The sequence below is a fragment of the Gopherus flavomarginatus genome, chromosome 8 (genome assembly GCF_025201925.1).
Source record: "Gopherus flavomarginatus isolate rGopFla2 chromosome 8, rGopFla2.mat.asm, whole genome shotgun sequence".
Classification (NCBI taxonomy): domain Eukaryota; kingdom Metazoa; phylum Chordata; order Testudines; family Testudinidae; genus Gopherus; species Gopherus flavomarginatus.
The window spans coordinates 64,698,647-64,716,196 of record NC_066624.1 but is presented as its reverse complement, the minus strand read 5'-3'; the positions used below and the strand labels follow the sequence as shown (position 1 = coordinate 64,716,196).

At 40.0% G+C, this 17,550-nt stretch overlaps 2 protein-coding genes across 6 annotated transcripts in view; one reads left to right on the top strand and one right to left on the bottom strand.

The window, feature by feature from the left end:
- The window catches only part of PPP2R3A (protein phosphatase 2 regulatory subunit B''alpha), a 767,863-nt gene that overhangs the window by 319,334 nt on the left and 430,979 nt on the right, over nucleotides 1-17,550 (bottom strand). The gene's annotated exons all lie outside the window — the stretch shown is intronic.
- ARMC8 (armadillo repeat containing 8) overlaps nucleotides 1-17,550 on the top strand; it is a 191,165-nt gene that overhangs the window by 104,677 nt on the left and 68,938 nt on the right. For all 5 annotated transcript variants that reach the window (XM_050965445.1, XM_050965443.1, XM_050965441.1 and 2 more), the window contains 2 exons: nucleotides 9,789-9,864; nucleotides 9,956-10,046. In XM_050965445.1, coding sequence (XP_050821402.1) covers nucleotides 9,789-9,864; nucleotides 9,956-10,046 — 167 coding nt within the window. The remainder of the gene's footprint in view (nucleotides 1-9,788; nucleotides 9,865-9,955; nucleotides 10,047-17,550) is intronic.

Here is a 17,550-nt window from a genome sequence, read left to right as displayed (position 1 = left end):
AGCAAATGTCATGTTAGTTCCATGGTTTTTGGTGAGTTTACTTAGGAGTGGAATCAGCTAAATGGAAAGAGAAGTGAAGAGTTGAGGGCGAGGGGAATAAGGCAGAGGAGAAGAGTCTAAGAGTATGTCTACACTACGAGATTATTCCGATTTTACATAAACCGGTTTTGTAAAACAGATTGTATAAAGTCAAGTGCACGCGGCCACACTAAGCACATTAATTCAGCAGTGTGTGTCCATGTACCGAGGCTAGCGTCGATTTCCGGAGCGTTGCACTGTGGGTAGCTATTCTGTAGCTATCCCATAGTTCCCGCAGTCTCCCCTGCCCATTGGAATTCTGGGTTGAGATCCCAATGCAAAAACAGTGTCGCAGGTGATTCTGGGTAAATGTCGTCACTCAGTCCTTCCTCCGTGAAAGCAACGGTTTCGTGCCCTTTTTCCCTGCATTGCCCTGGCAGACGCCAAAGCATGGCAACCATGGAGCCCATTTTGCCTTTTGTCACTGTCACCGTATGTGTTTTGAATGCTGCTGACAGAGGCGGTACTGCAGTGCTATACAGCAGCATTCATTTGCCTTTGCAAGGTAGCAGAGACAGTTACCATCCCTATTGCACCGTCTGCCATGCCATTGTAAATTGGTGATGAGATGACGGTTATCAGTCGTTCTGTACCGTCTGCTGCTGTCATGGGTGCTCCTGGCTGGCCTCACTGATGTCGGCCAGGGGCGCATGAACAAAAATGGGAATGACTCTCCGGGTCATTCCCTTCTTTATGTTTTGTCTAAAAATAGAGTCAGTACTGCCTGGAATATGGGGCAAGTATACTAGAGAACCAGAGAGCACAGCCGCTCTGTGTCAGAGCCCCAGAGATCCCGCAGAAATGATGAGCTGCATGCCATTCTAGGGGGTGCCCCTGCAACAACCCCACCCATTGCTTCCCTCCTTCCCTAACCCTCCTGGGCTACCGTGGCAGTGTCCACCCATTTGTGTGATGAAGTAATAAAGAATGCAGGAATAAGAAACACTGACTTTTCAGTGAGATAAAATGAGGGGGAGGCAGCCTCCAGCTGCTTTGATAGTCCAGGCAGGACATTAAAGGGGGTGGGGGAGAGGAGCCCAGCCTCCCGCTGCTATGATAGTCCAGGCAGTACAGAATCTTTTCTTTAGACATGAAAGGGGGGGTGCCTGATGGAGCTAAGCCTCCAGTTGCTATGATGAGGACGGTTACCAGCCGTTCTGTACCATCTGCCAGGAATGACCGGGAGTCATTCCCATTTTTACCCAGGCGCCCACGGCCAGTCTCACCGAGGCCAGCCAGGAGCACTCACGGGCTGATGATGACAGTGGATAGCAGTCATATTGTACCGTCTGCCACCGGGAAGGGGATGCTGGTGTTCAGCACTGCAGTAGACATAGGGTGACATTGAAAAAAGGCGAGAAACATTTTTTTCCCTTTTCTTTCTGGGGGGGAGAAGGGTGTAAATTGACTACATATACCCTGAAACACCCGGGAAAATTTTTTTGACCCTTCAGGCATTGGGAGCTCAGCCAAGAATGCAAATGCTTTTCGGAGACTGCAGGGACTGTGGGATAGCTGGAGTCCTCCGTACCCCCTCCCTCCATGAGCGTCCATTTGATTCTTTGGCTTTCCATTACGCTTGTCACACTGCACTGTGCTGTGGCCTCTGTCTATCATAGCCTGGAGATTTTTTCAAATGCTTTGTCATTTCGTCTTCTGTAACGGAGCTGTGATAGAACAGATTTGTCTCCCCATACAGCGATCAGATCCAGTATCTCCTGTACGGTCCGTGCTGGAGCTCTTTTTGGATTTCGGACTGCATTGCCATCTGTGCTGATCAGAGCTCCACGCTGGGCAAACAGGAAATGAAATTCAAAAGTTTGCGGGGCTTTTCCTGTCTACCTGGCCAGTGCATCCAAGTTCAGATTGCTTTCCAGAGCGGTCACAATGGTGCACTGTGGGATACCACGCGGAGGCCAATACCATCAGTTTGCGGCCACACTAACTCTAATCCGACATGGCAATACTGATTTCAGCGCTACTCCTCTCGTCGGGGAGAAGTACAGAAATCTGTTTAAAGAGCCCTTTATATCGATATAAAGAGCCTCGTTGTGTGGACGAGTGCAGGGTTAAATTGGTTTAATGCTCCTAAATTCGGTTTAAACGCATAGTGTAGACCAGGCCTTTGAGAGGCTGGTGTGGAGTGAAATTGAGGGGAAGAGTGTGCTCCAACCTTCTCTCTCCTTCCCTCACAAACAGCCAGTCAGGCCATGGCAGAGAAAGTCCAATCAAAACTGTAGAAAGTTCTCTGAATATGCAAAGGTCTGTGCTTTATCACTTAACTCAGAGTAAACATAAGTTTTCTCTTTAAAAAATATATATTTAGCTATATTTGTATACCAAGAGTGTGAGGGCGTTTTTATAATTGTACAGGATCGTTTTTTATCAGTGTTTCATCATGTCTGGACAACTTCAAAATATATTTCCCAAACTCCCAGAAATAGTATCAAGTCTGCAGCGTTTATTTAAGTTAATGGGTTTTTGCCTTCAACTGTTTTAATTACATCATCACATACTACAACTCCTTGCACATTGACTGCTGAGCTTTTTGGAAAATCTGACCCAAGCCATAGGTGTTGGGCCATTTTGAAAATTCTGGCCTTAGGGCTTGGTTTTCAGAAGAGCTGAGCACTCACTACTCCATTTGAAGTTAATGGGAGCTGTGAGTACTCAGCATACCTGAAATATGAGACTTTAGGTGTCCCTAGTTGGGCCTCCAAATACTGAAATATCACAATTAGTTGTCTCTTCTGCAAATTTTGGCTCTAATTACTCTGTCTCAATTCCTATCTGTACAATGTGGCTAAAGTTATCTAATTCACAGGGTTATTGTAAAGATAAATTAATGTTTGAGGTGCAAAAGGTACAATCATGAGTGCAATAGGGAAGCCCATAAAGATATTTATAATTATGTATTCAGAGCAGGATGGTGTGCAGTAAATGAGGTATGGAGGCCCTATTCTGAATATTGAGGATTAAAAAAATACTGCACCGTTGCTTTATTTCACCAACTGTCCTGTGGAAAAATAACATACGATCATGTAGTGAGACTATATGATGATATATACCCACAATGGTAAAATTAAGTTTCCTTGGGCAACATTGATTTTAGTATTCCCTAAATTGAGTGTTTTGTTCTGTTTTTAACGTCCTTTTTATATAGGTTAGTATTTTCTATATGGAATGTATCTTTAACCAGGTACTGATTTGAAGTTTATCCTTTTGTTCTCTTAGTTCACTCAATATCTGGATCATTTTTATTTTCTTGCAATGAAGTTTTCATGGTGGTTCAGTTAATTATTATACATTTTGCCTGGGTTTAGCTTTCAAATGTGCACTTCACATTGACCCTCCATTTTATAAATTCAATATTTAATCTTGATTTTTTATTAGGGCTGTCAAGTGATTAAAAAAATTAATCACGATTAATCACACTATTAATCATGCTGTTAAACAATAATAAAATACTATTTATATAAATATTTTTGGATGTTTTCCACATTTTCAAATATATTGATTTCAATTACAACACAGAATACAAAGTGTACAGTGCTCACTTTATATTTATTTTGATTTCAAATACTTGCACTGTAAAAAAAAATAGTATTTTTCAGTTCACCTAATACAAGTACTGTAGTGCAATCACTTTATCATGAAAGTTGAACTTACAAATGTAGAATTATATCCAAAAAAAACTGCATTCAAAAATAAAACAGTGTAAAACTTTAGACCCTACAAGTCCACTCAGTCATCCTTCTTATTCAGCCAATCGCTCAGACAAACAAGTTTGTTTACATTTGCAGGAGATAATGCTACCCACTTCTTGTTTACAATGTCACCTGAAAGTGAGAACAGACGTTTGCATAGCACTGTTGTAGTCAGCGTTGCAAGATATTTATGTGCCAGATGCTCTAAAGATATATGCCTTCATGCTTCAACCACCATTCCAGATGCCATGCGTCCATGCTGATGATGGGTTCTGCTTGATGATAATCCAAAGCAATGCAGTCCAACGCATGTTCATTTTCATCATCTGAGTCAGAGGCCACCAGTAGAAGATTGATTTTCTCTTTTGGTGGTTCGTCTTCTGTAGTTACTGCATCGGTGTGTTGCTCTTTTCAGACTTCTGAAAGCATGCGCCACACTCCATGCTGATCAGATTTTGGAAGGCACTTCAGATTCTTAGATCTTGGGTCGAGTGCATACGAATGTTTAGTATATCTGGCACATAAATACCTTGCAGTGCTAGCTTCAAAAGTGCCATGCAAATGTCTGTTCTCACTTTCAGGAGAGTGGCAGCATTATCTCCTGTAAATGTAAACAAACGTGTTTGTCTTAGCAATTGGTTGAACAAGAAGTAGGACTGAGTGGACTTTAGGCTCTAAAGTTTTACATTGTTTTATTTTTTAATGCAGTTATGTAACAAAAAAAATCTACATTTGTAAGTTATGCTTTCTTGATAGAGATTGCACTGCAGTACTTGTATGAGGTGAATTGAAAAATACTGTTTCTTTTGTTTATCATTTTTACAGTGCAAATATTTTCAATAAAAATAATATAAAGCAAGTACTGTACATCTTGTATTCTGTGTTGTAACTGAAATCAATATATTTGAAAATGTAGAAAAACATCAAAAATATTTAATAAATTTCAATTGGTATTCTGTTTAACAGTGCGATTAAAATTACAATTAATCGTGATTAATTTTTTTTGTTAATCATGTGAGTTAACTGCGATTAATCGACAGCGCTTTTTTATATAATTGTTATCGTGCTCAGCATTAATGAAAACTGAACAAGTGATTTAATCAATATTTATTTCAGATAAGAGCATGTCCGTTTTATTGTGTTTATGCATATATTTAACTCTATAGACAGTCCTGTGATTATGGTTACTTAGCAACAGAACTTTCCCTTTTAAGTTCTCAGACTTTCACCCAGAAGATTTTCAGAGGGGATAGGCTCAGTGGTTTGAGCATTGGCTTGCTAAACCCAGGGTTGTGAGTTCAGTCCTTGAGGGGGGCCACTTAGGGATCTGGGGCAAAAATCAGCACTTGGTCCTGCTAGTGAAGGCAGGGGGCTGGACTCGATGACCTTTCAAGGTCCCTTCCAGTTTGAGGAGATGAGTATATCTCCAGTTATTATTATTATAGTGTCCAGAACACATTAAAATCACCTCTGCTTTTAAATTGACCTAGATAGATCTACATGGTACAATTATATTTTTCTTAGTACTATTAATATGAAGTAGTTCTTTAAAACCACTAGTGTATTTATATTTAATAAAATAACTTTAACAGAAATATGGAATAACTTCTCAACCAGGATAAAAAGAGCAAGTTTGCTGGTAACCTGAGATTTGGCAATTAATTTCTCAGGCTGGAATCTCCTCTTTACGTAAAACATAGAAATAGCTTGTGTTTCCTGTGTCTAGGGTCAATAGCGACCATTGATATAGAATATTTCTGTTAATAATATTAATGCTTTATGGATGTTTCACATATTACAGATTCTACCTGCATGAGATATCTGAAAGAGTTGTTTCATCTACACACACAAAAGTAATTCTAGGGACTTGATCAGAAACAGTTCCATCAAACCAGCAGAGAAAAAACATTGTAGCAGAAAGTTGTAGTGAGTTCAGTGCTGCTTCTTCACTGGCATGGTTTGCCAGAAAACATTTTGATGAGGCTATCAGGAACCATGAACCTTTCCTCATAGATACTTTACCCTTCCCTTTTCCCCCATACTAACTGACTTGCTCCTTTTTACTTGGTATTAAGGGGATTGCTTCAAACAGATGGGTCCTAGAAGTCATCCAGAAAGGATGTCCTACTCCAAGATGCTTCCCCTAAACTCCTTGCCCAGCCCTTTTCAGGAAGCCTTCTTGTGAGAAAATGCAGAGAGCCTCCTCCTGTATTTGGAAACAAAGTTTCTTTAGCAGCTTTTGGATAAGGGGCTGTCTTCCCATTATATCCTTATTGCGAGGAAAAAAGGAGTGTTTTGCCCCGTCCTTGATTTCAGGTAGAATACTTATATCCAACAATTCTGATCCCATAGGGTGGGTGTAAATCAGCAGGATTTTTTGGGGGCTCTCAACCTCAAAGACACTTAATTTCATGTTTCACTCAGACTATCTATGTATGCAGCATAGTTGTAGCCATGTCGGTCCCAGGATATTAGACACACAAGGTGGATGATGTAATATCTTTTATTGGACCAAAGAAGTTAGTCCAATAAAAGCTATTACCCCACCCACCTTGGCTGTCTATGTGCAGTCCTCATTACTTGTACTTGGTTCTACTCTTTGGTCTTTTAGCAACCCCAAGACTCAAGGGTTTCATTGTAATGAAAATTTAACAGCCCTGACACACAACCTATTTACTTATTTTTACTTTACCCTGATAAGGAAATACAAATTATTCTTCTGTGTTTAAATTAAAAAAAAAACCCAGAAAAAAACAACAAAAAAATACTGCCCCCGTTCATGTGTGATTTTTGCAAGGCTGGCTTAATCTATGTGATTAGCCAAAAGAGCTCTTTCCACAAGGGGTGAAGTATAATTTGGACAACGTGTGTAAATGTTTTCGGTTCCTTGGGCTCAGGATCAACCACAAGAAAATCAACATTCATTGTCACTCAACCCCTTGAGTTCACAAGGAGCCATTGTGGGCTCCACTCTGCAACAACTTATTTATTGCAGACTGATTCCTACAGGTTTGAAAGTCAGTTGTCCTATGTGAGATGGGCAAAAATAATTTGACTGGCATGACACACTTTCTTTCCTTGTTTCAAGGACAAGTGTGGGTGCTTCTTGGCAAACAACATTGCCAGCATCTAGTCTCTCCATGAGTAAGGAGGAACTTGATTCCTCCACTAAAGTCAGGAAGTGTCCAACTTCTGGAAGTGGTCCATTTGACATCAGATTAGACCCTATTTGGGGATTGATTCCCTGTGTCTGTCATCACTCCACTCCTGATCCAGTGGCGGGTTTCAGCATACCATGATGCTATCTCTGACCTATTACCCATGCTTCTCTTCTTGTCCTCCTTGCTTTTGATACTCTGTCCAGTCGTGGCTCTCTACTGACCCCTCTAATTGTATTTTCAGTGGTCTGTTTGATTCACCACTCCTAACTTCAACTCTCCCAAAGGCCCCTGTCTTTTCTTTCTCTGTTCTCTAGCATCAGATAATCTGATGAATGGCTCACAAATCTCTCCCAACTGCAGACCCAGCTCCCTATGTCTAAACCAGCATCTTGGTCTCCTCATGATCTCCTATTTAAATTCACCATGGCCAAAACTGAGTTCTTGATCTTCCCCTCTCCACCCCACCAATGTCTTCTCTCGCAGGTTGGGAGGCCAAGATTGATTGAATAGCAATAATCAATTTTATTGTGCTATATTCAAAAGACTATCTTATATCATGTGGTATCTTTATAGGTAGAGTAGCAAAAGCAAATACCAAAAGCAACATGAAAACCCACCCAGTATACACTTGCATAATATTGTGTTTAATGTCATTGTATAATAGTAATGGCAGAAGTGCAGATAATAGTAATGATATATAATCTAGGGCTCTCAAGCAATTAAAAAAATTAATTACAATTAATTGCCCTGTTAATAATAAATACCATTTGTTTAAATATTTTGGATGTTTTCTACATTTTCAAATATATTGATTTCAATTACAATACAGAATACAAAGTGTACAGTGCTCACTTTATATTTATTTTGATTTCAAATACTTGCACTGTTTAAAAAAAAAGAAAAAGAAAGAAAGAAATAGTATTTTTCAATTCATCTAATACAAGTACTGTAGTGCAGTCACTTTTTTCTTGAAAGTTGAACTTACAAATGTAGGACTAATTGCATTCAGAAATAAAACAATGTAAAACTTTATAACATAAACTCTGTCCTACTTCTTATTCAGCCGATTGGTCAGACATACAAGTTTGGTTACAATTTGCAGGAGATAATGCTCTCCGCTTCTTGTTTACAGTGTCACCTGAAAGTGAGAACAGACGTTTGCATGGCACTGTTGTAGCTGGCGTTGCAAGATATATATGTGCCAGATGCTCTAAAGATTCATATGTGCCTTCATGCTTCAACCACCATTCCAGAGGACATGCATCCATGCTGATGGGGGTTCTGCTCGATAATGATCCAAAGCAGAGTGGACTGACATGTTCATTTTCATCATCTGAGTTAGATGCCGCCAGTAGAAGGCTGATTTTCTCTTTTGGTGATTCGTCTTCTGTAGTTACTGCATCGGTGTGTTGCTCTTTTCAGGCTTCTGAAAGCATGCTTCATACCCCATGCTGATCAGATTTTGGAAGGCACTTCAGATTCTTAAATCTTGGGTTGAGTGTTGTAGCTGTCTTTAGAAATCTCACATTGGTACCTTCTTTGTGTTTTGTCAAATCTGCAATGAAAGTGTTCTTAAAACAAATATGTGCTGGGTCATCATCCGAGACTGCATTAACATGAACTATATGGCAGAATGTGGGTAAAACAGAACAGGAGATATGCAGTTCTCCCCCAAGCAGTTCAGTCACTAATTTAATTAATACATTATTTTTTTAATGAGTGTCATCAGCATGAAAGTATGTCCTCTGGAATGGTGGCCGAAGCATGAAGGAGCGTACAAATGTTTAGCATATATGGCACTCAAATACCTTGCAACGTCTGCTAAAAAAGTGCCATATGAATGCTGCTTCTCACTTCAGGTGATATTGTAAACAAGAGGTGGGCAGCATTATCTCCTGCAAATTGTAACCAAACTTGTTTATCTGAGTGATTGGCTGAATAAGAAGTACAACTGAGTGGCCTTTAGGCTCTATAAAGTTTTACATTGTTTTATTTTTGAATGCAGTTATGTAACCAAAACAGATCTACATTTGTAAGTTATGCTTTCATGATAAAGAGATTGCACTACTGTGTTTGTATGAGGTGAACTGAAAAATACTGTTTCTTTTATCATTTTTACAGTGCAAATATTTTTAATAAAAAATATTATAAAGTGAGCATTGTACAATTTGTGTTTTGTGTTCTAATAGAGATCAATATATTTGAAAATGTAGAAAAACATCCACAAATATTTAATAAATTTCAATTGGTATTCAATTGTTTAACAGTACGATTAATCGCGATTAATTTTTTTGAGTTAATCACATGGGTTACCTGCGATTAATCGACAGCCCTGATATAATCACAGCAGATTAGATAGCTTTAATTTATTTTAATAGTGTAGATAAATTCAATTTAGCTATGCATTGCTCTCAAAAATCCAGAAGGGATTTAGGTGTACAAGTCCTATTAACTTTTAGTCAGATTTATCCTAACTCCTTTGGATGCTTCTGAAGCTCCCCCTCAAAGTATGCAGAGAGTATCATCGACTGTCATCCATGCCATTGGCAACAAGTCTTGCCAAGGTTTGCGCTGTGTTGGCAGATGGCTTCTGCTCCTCCTTTTCCCCCTGGATCTCACAAATGTGCAAAATACAACATGCAGAGGTAGTATCAGATCTATCACAGAAGAGTCAAGCCATGTCCCCAGACACTTCCACCAGCCTTTCAGCAACATCTAGATTTCTTCATCAGCCAGTATTTCCAAAAGCCTAGTTAGCTTAAAATAGTGTAACACAGTGTGACTTATTTTGGGTTAATATTTATGAAACGTAAAGAAATGTAAATCCTATGTTTTTGTACAGGTTCGAATGCAAGCATTGAAATGCTTCTCAGTTCTAGCCTTTGAAAACCCCCAGGTATCAATGACTCTAGTAAATGGTAAGCTGAAAGCTTCAGTGGCTAATATGTTCATTTTACAAATTAACTGAATTTGAATTATTTCCTGAATCCTCTTTTTCATTGTTTGCAGTTTTGGTTGATGGAGAATTATTACCACAGATTTTTGTGAAGATGTTACAAAGGGACAAGCCTATTGAAATGCAGCTCACATCAGCCAAATGGTAAAATCCTCAACAGGAGCTAGAGGGAGAAGGGGCTGCAATGTAACTAATGCTTAAAATTGCAACTCTTACAAATCTTCTTGTAATGAAATCCTAAGTGATAGAATTGGGTGAAATGTTAGTCTGTGGATCATCTCCTTGCGCTTATGCAAGATAAACTCTTGTACTCCTTTAAAGTGTTGTTGTTAAATAATATTCAGTATTTATATTATACTAGTACCCAAAGGTTCCCATTCAGGGTTAGGGGCTTCGTTGTGTTGGACGCTGTACAGATCTAGATAAGAGCTAATCCCTGCCCTGAAGGGTTTGCACCCTGAAGTAATATTTACTTCTGAAGGCTTCTCGTGTTGCTGGAGACTCCTTGGAAATTATTCCATTGCTATTTAATATTACTGGTTAATTTAAGATTTTCCTCTTTTTAGTTTCAGCCTCTTCTACTTTCCCTTACTGCCATTCCCATGATAGTGGCCCAGTGCACTCTGCAGCTCAATGGAACCAATTTTCATAGCAGTAATCACTAAATTCTTTATTAATATTAATGTATTCTGCTTCTATAGCCTGTCCTTCCAATCCCTCCTTCTACACATCCCACACAGCTATGGTTCATAGTTGGAAAATGTATCTGACTGTGTTTGACAATGATTATTTTGGTGGATGGGTTTTTTCATGGTGCTCTTTAGGCATCCAGGCTCCACACCCTGGAACTGTCCTCCTGGGAGAACCTTCTTCCCTTTGTTGTGTTAATTTCTATGGAATCAGTGTGCCCAGAGAATCAGAAGTGTTAATGTATCCCTGTTGCTGTACAACACTAAACAGTTTGGGATTTTGAGTACAGAGACCTCAGCCTGTTTAGTTCTGTGGCAAACACATTAGAAAATGTGTGCCAAAATTTGGAAATGTATTGATTAGGATAAACAAGAGAAAAAGAATCAAAACAAGATATAAAGCATTTTGATATTGAAATTGAACGGGTATGGAAAACAAATGTAATAAAAAACTTATCAAAGCCCCATTTTCAGAGAGAGGATGTTGGTTGGAGTCTTTTGTCAAACAATCCTTCTCTTGGTGGGAAAGGAAGGGATTAGTTCTGTTAAATTCCAAGTTGTGAATGATTGGCACTCTTCCTGCCTTTGACAGAGCAAACAGATGCAAATGGGATAAGAGAGAGGTGGGGAAATACATACTATTGTTGACTTTCTCAGGATATAGAGTGGCTAGGCAGTCACAGACAAATGCTCTGGGCTGGCAGTCAGGCCATAACAGCTGTTGCTCTGGACCCTGGCTCACATTCCTGGCAGCAGAACATCATTCAGCTGGTCATCTCCCTCTCCTTCAACAATCCTCCTCAGGCCAGCCAGAGCTCGATGGGACAGCTCATCTCATTGTGCTGGTGCTGTGTGATACAGTTGGTCTCAGGATCAGGTGAAAAGCTGAGAGAGAGAGAGTGCTAGATGAAAAGGAAGGGGAATACAGAGCAGGATCTCATATGTATCAGACTGGGTCTTTGCAGCTGTCTCTGCTGGTGTGCCAAAGTCTGAGTGTCACAATCATCCTTGAAACTCACAAATGAAGGAAAATCTCTGGAATGAAGCGGAGACCTGTTGGCCTCCACCAGGAGTTTTTCCCATTTGATTCCCCACTACCATCATCACCACCCTTTCCCTCCCACCCTTGACCAAAATTTCTCTCTCTTTTGAGGAGCCCAGAAGATGTCGTAGGCAGAACAGCACATTCCCTCATTACTTGTCTGCCAATGAAGCCTAGTTTCTTACATCAGTTTTGGTCCATTAACTTCTAATTCCATTTGCTTTTTGTTTACTAGGCACGATCTCAATGCATTCCTTGAGTTGTTTTAGTAGACTTTTTTGTATGGACTAGTCCAGGCTTTTTGCCTTCCCTTTGTGCATCAACATATATTGTTGTAGGTGGTTGTAACATTTTACAAACTTTTACCCACTTACCAAAATTCAGCCCACAATTAGGATAGACCTGTTAGGCCACAATTATTAGAACACATCATGTGTTCCCCAGCGGGTAGCCAGCTTCAGCAGTTAATTTCCTTGGCTTCCCTAGCCTCGGCTTCTGCACTGATCTGCAGGTATCTCACCTTGTCATCCTGCATGCTGGAAGCTAGACTCCAGGATTGGCTTCCTGAGCCCCAGCTGCCTAGTTCCATGGAACAGTCCAGGGATCATGGACTGGAATCCAGTTAACTCCCCCTTCTGAGAAAAGCTGAAAAGCAAAGGGAGTGGCAGGCTGGTCCTGGCAGGGCAGGGGAAGAGAAAGCAAAACTCCAGGCATCTGGACACAGCAAATTCTATGACAAGAATGCTGAATTCTATGGTATCTTGGAAAAATGCCAGATTCCAGAGTTGTGGACTCAGTGGGGTCTTTACTGAGATGCTGCTATACTTCTCAAAATTACTGTTTGAGGCTGTGTGTGTGTGTGTGTTTTTCAAGTTAATCTCCATATCCACAAGGACTATAAACATATTTATTTTTTTAAAAGCTGAGTTTTTGGAGTATAATTCCATGGCAAGAACTGAATTTTGTTGTTGTGGAATGGTGAAATATATAGGGCCTTGCCTGTAACCATCTTAAGTAATTTGTTTCCTCCTGTTATGTTGTCATATTACTTTTTCTGGTACTGTATTTATTCCGGAGGTACCCAATCTACTGTCCAGTAGTGAGGGTGAACGGCTATCAGGAGTTACAAATATTTGTTCAGAATTGTAACAGTTTTGCCCACTTATTTCAGTATTTTGCCTTCATTAAAGGCATTTGAGAGAGAGAAATTGATATACTTCAAATCAATTAAGAAAGCAGGCATCTCTGGAAAGGGGAGAAGCTCTGTCAAGCATAGCATACAAGTGCCTCTGGGGAGGGGAAAGATCTGAGCACAGGATGTGTACATCTTTAGGTTGTGATATCTGCAGGGAGTAACGCTTGTGTTAAATGAACAGGCTGCTCTACTCCATCCTCTTCTTATCTGAGGACTGTGTGTGATTGCCAGAACTCTGCAGCTTGTACTACACTCCAGGATCATTCACCCTTAGAGATAGCAAATTTACAGCATCTGGTTGAGTTATGTAGAAAACACCATGGAATGTGGGCACATTGTTGAAAAAAAGATTTTTTTAATTAAGTAATTAACCTCCAGACTTGTTCTATATCAGTAATTCTTAGTGAAAAATTATATTTTGAGATAATTACAGGGGAAACCTTACCTCCCGTGCAGCCTTTTCTGGACATCGGTGGAGTAAGCAAGAATCTGAAAACCACTGTCATCTCATAAAGACAGATCAGATACTTTGAAGAACATTGTCATGCACTGACTGAATGTTTTTAAAAGCAGTCAGCACTCTCCTGCAAACTCGAGAGCAGTAAATGTTAACTTCTGCTGTTGTTCTCAGGTGCCGCCAGTTTCCCGTGGAAGGTTATATTTTCCTAAATTTAAACACCAGAGACACCTTTTGAATGTTCCAAGAAACAAATGTACATAAAAAATACAGTATACCTCTTGTAACAAGAAATTCAAACTTTTACAAACAATTCTCTTGTATATTCTATTAATATATATAAAATATGTATTAAATTCTACTTAAATTCCTATATTTCAATAAAACACTGAATTGTTCAGGCCTATCTCCAGAAGTTGGTCCAATAAAAGATGTTACCACATCCACCTTGTCTCTCAAAACCTTGAGTAACTGAGTATTGACTAGATGTTTTTCAGTATTATAAGAGCATGAGAGATGAATTCTCTAAAGATTGATTAAAAGAACTTTTCTTGAATAAATATAATTTTTAGTACAAGGATAAAACCAATTTTAGAAGATGCTACTTTGTTTATTTGATTATATATATTGGGACTACGCAGTCCTGTTCAGTATAAAATATACAGTTGTATAAGCAGAAGGACTATTAGTTCTATGGAAACAACTATGCCAATTTGGCAAATTTCTATGATATCTTTGACTTTCACCAGTCCCGGAGATAAAATGTTTTATAGGAACATAGGAATTGCCACATTGGATCAAACCTATGGTCAATCTAATCTACTATTCGCTCTTGGACATTGGTCAATACTACAAGCTTTAAAAGAAGGTGCAAAGTACTGATATGCCCATGTGGGAAGATACTTCATGATCTCTAAACAGTTAGTGGTTGTCTTACATCCTGAAACATGAATTTGTACCCCTTATAAGTGTTTCTTGTTCATAATGTAGCTACTCTTATTATTCATATGTCTAATCTTTTTATCTTAAAATCTTAAAGATATCTTCATCCATTGCTAAAACATCTTCAACCTCACAAGGAACCTTGAAAACCTCAAATCGGCAGTTTTTACTCCAGCCAGTATTAGTTTACATAATACTTTAGACAACATTCTTCTCTAGGTTACAATGAGGTCCTGCCGCCTTTCATCCACTTTGAGCAGTTTAAAACTTCAGCCCACGGCTAGTTTGACACCTTTACCATTCATGGTTCTGTGATCAACTGTCACCACCACTGTTCTGTTATAGCACCCAGCGGATACAGTCGGCATGCTATCTTCTTTCTTCTCCTTGGCACCCTGTTGTCATCAGCTGTTTCAACACACAGTTCTTGACTACGTAGCATGGGCTAAATGCCATTCTGGTGTCTCTAATGCCATCAAACTCATTGTGACTGAGCAGATGGTTCATCCTTTGCTGGACTTCCCAGCTATCATCTTGTGTTCAATGATACTGGACTTCTCTTGCCTTGATTTTCTTACCACATAGGATTCTCAGATTTGGTGAATCTCAACTCTCTGCTGATACACCTACTGATTTAATGTAGATGAGCTGAGATTAACCAGGGTGGTTTATTTAATCTAGATCACTAGCACGGTCTTTCCGTTTGGCATTAAGACTAGGTGCACACTTGAACATTCTTGATTTTGGGGTAGGTAGCTGGTGAAAGAGGTCAGCAATCCAGCAGACTGGAGATAGTGGGTTGTTTTGGTATAGCTAACAACCTTAAATATTGGTCATTTTGATCTGGTCCACAACTTCCTAGATGTGTAGTAAGCATTGCTGGTGTACAGAGAATAGAGTGCTGAGAACACTTAGTGCTTTCTGTAGCAGATGGTGCAGTGCACCTTGGGACGTTCTCCAGGTAAAGACCTGGGAAGTAATAGGACTGGTTTGCATGGTAACACGATCAGGGAATTTCTATGTATGCAGCAAAGGAAGAGTGACAGTTTAGTTGCAGTCTTTCATGGTACAGGAGCCATGTTTAAACCATATTGTGGGTAACCAGGAGCAAACTCTGTTTACTGAATGGGAAGCCAGGTTTCACTGCAATCTGTAGTGTAGACAGGTCCATAAAGACAAAAGTTTTCTATAAGGAAACCAGTTCAGCATAAAATATATATTAGTTCTAGTTACAAAAGCTCTTGAGGAAGGTCGGGGGGGACACAAGCAGCCAAGAAAGCCCTGAGATGTGACACCAGCAGGCTCTTCGCAGCAGCATGTAGCTTGCTCAATTTTATGGTAAAACTCTCGCCCAGGTGCTGGATCCAGCACAGATAGTGTACTTGTGGCCTATGCGGTATATTCAAGTTCTTATGTCCTTATGTTTTCAGTTTTGCAGACATCTTTCTCAGTTGCTATCTCTGGACCTTGCTGGTGGGGTTCCCCAACCCCTTTGAGCTTGTGAGTTTAATCCTCAAACTAGTAGTTTTTGGTGGATTTTTCAATCCAAGATAGTCTGTCTGTTTCTTTGGATTGAGTGTCAGAGCAAGAGTCAGCTTCCTGCAGGGAGTTCCACATAGTTTTGCAGGAGTAAGTTCTCAGTGCACTGAGTGAAATGTGTTTAACTGTCTGGAAGAGGGACCTATGGTCTCACAACTGGTGAAAGCCCGTGTGGAGCATCTGTGTCCATTACTGATGACTGTTAATGGTTGTTAGCTGTCGATCCTTATATATGCTGTCATTTGGCTTTAAAAGTCGTCATGTTAACAACGTCACTAATTATGTTGTCTGTAACCTCCCATTTTGGGGGAAAATCATTGAGAAGGTAGTGCTGATTCATCTCCCGTAGCATTTGGATTCCTCCACTTCCTGGGTCCCTATTTGACCATTTTATGCCTGTGCATAGCGAAAAAGTCTGTGCAAATCTCATTGGTTGACCTCCTTTAGGCAAGGGTCAGAGACCAAGTGTCCATGCTGGTGTTATCAGATATATCAGCTGCCCCCAGTATGGTTGGTTGGTTGGTTGAGAGTGCAATGGGCAATTTCTCTTAGGCTACATCTCCACTTGAAGCTGGGGGAGAGATTCCAAGTTCGTGTAGACGTGCCCACACTAGTTCTTTATGGAACTAGCAGGCTAAAAATAGGAAGGTAGCTGGGATAGCATGGGCAGTGGCAAGTGGCGGCACAGGGAAGCTTCCCTGAACATGTACTCATGTAGGTTTTTACTTGGGGTGACTAGCTTGTGCTGTCACTTGTTGCTGCCTGTGCTACCCTGGTTATGGTGCTATTTATAGCATGCCAGCTTGAAGAGAGCTAGCATGAGTGTGTCTGCATGTGCTGGGAATCACACCCCTGGTTCCAATAGTAGATGTAACCTTTAGAAGGATCTTGCATGGAGAATCACATAGGGGTCCTTTCTATCTTCCCCTTCTGTTCATAGTTTACATGAGATAAGAGGAGATAGTGAGCTGTTATGGCTTGCAATTTCCTCCAAGTACATCTGCATCTTTTTCATCAAATCTGGATTGTTCCTTTTCTTGCTTTCCAAATACCTGGCCATGATCAGGACCTGGACAAAAGTGGACTGGTTGCCTTAGGCTCTAGCTGTACGGGATGGAGACACAAGGAAGCATCTTAAGAAACTGGCAGGAACTTTGTCTGTATTCTCAGCTTAACATGTATAACTGCCTATTGTCATAGTGGTTTTCAGTATACCTCTACAAGTCCAGCACAATGGGAGCCTGACTGGAACATCTGGGCTCTGCTGTAGTACGAATGACATCAGGTTTTTTCTGGATCTAAAATGGTTACTGGTTTCCCAGGTAGCAGCACTGACTGAACTGTACCCCATGCCTGTTAAGTCTGCAATTTTTATGATACTTAGTTCTCTTGTTCGCGCAGGGGACTGGACTAAATGACCTCTCGAGGTCCCTTCCCGTTCTACGATTCTATGATAATGTAACTTTCATAGGTTTACCCTTGGAAAATCTTTCTGAAACTTTGGTTACTCAGACTGACTGCCTTTCTTGCACTAAAGCATAGTAAGGCTAGTTTAAACTGAAATAAGTATGTCTGTACAGTATTTTGCACTAGTGTAACTAGCTGTTTTAAAAATCACACTAAGTTAAACTGTTGCAACTCTCCATGCAGACAAGTCCTAAATCAATTAGGAATGCTTTAAGCTAAACTGAAATAAGGCTCTCTTAAACCAAAATAAATATGTCCATACAGGAGTTTACATTAATTTAACTAAAATCAATTTAAGTTAAAACGGTGCAACTTTC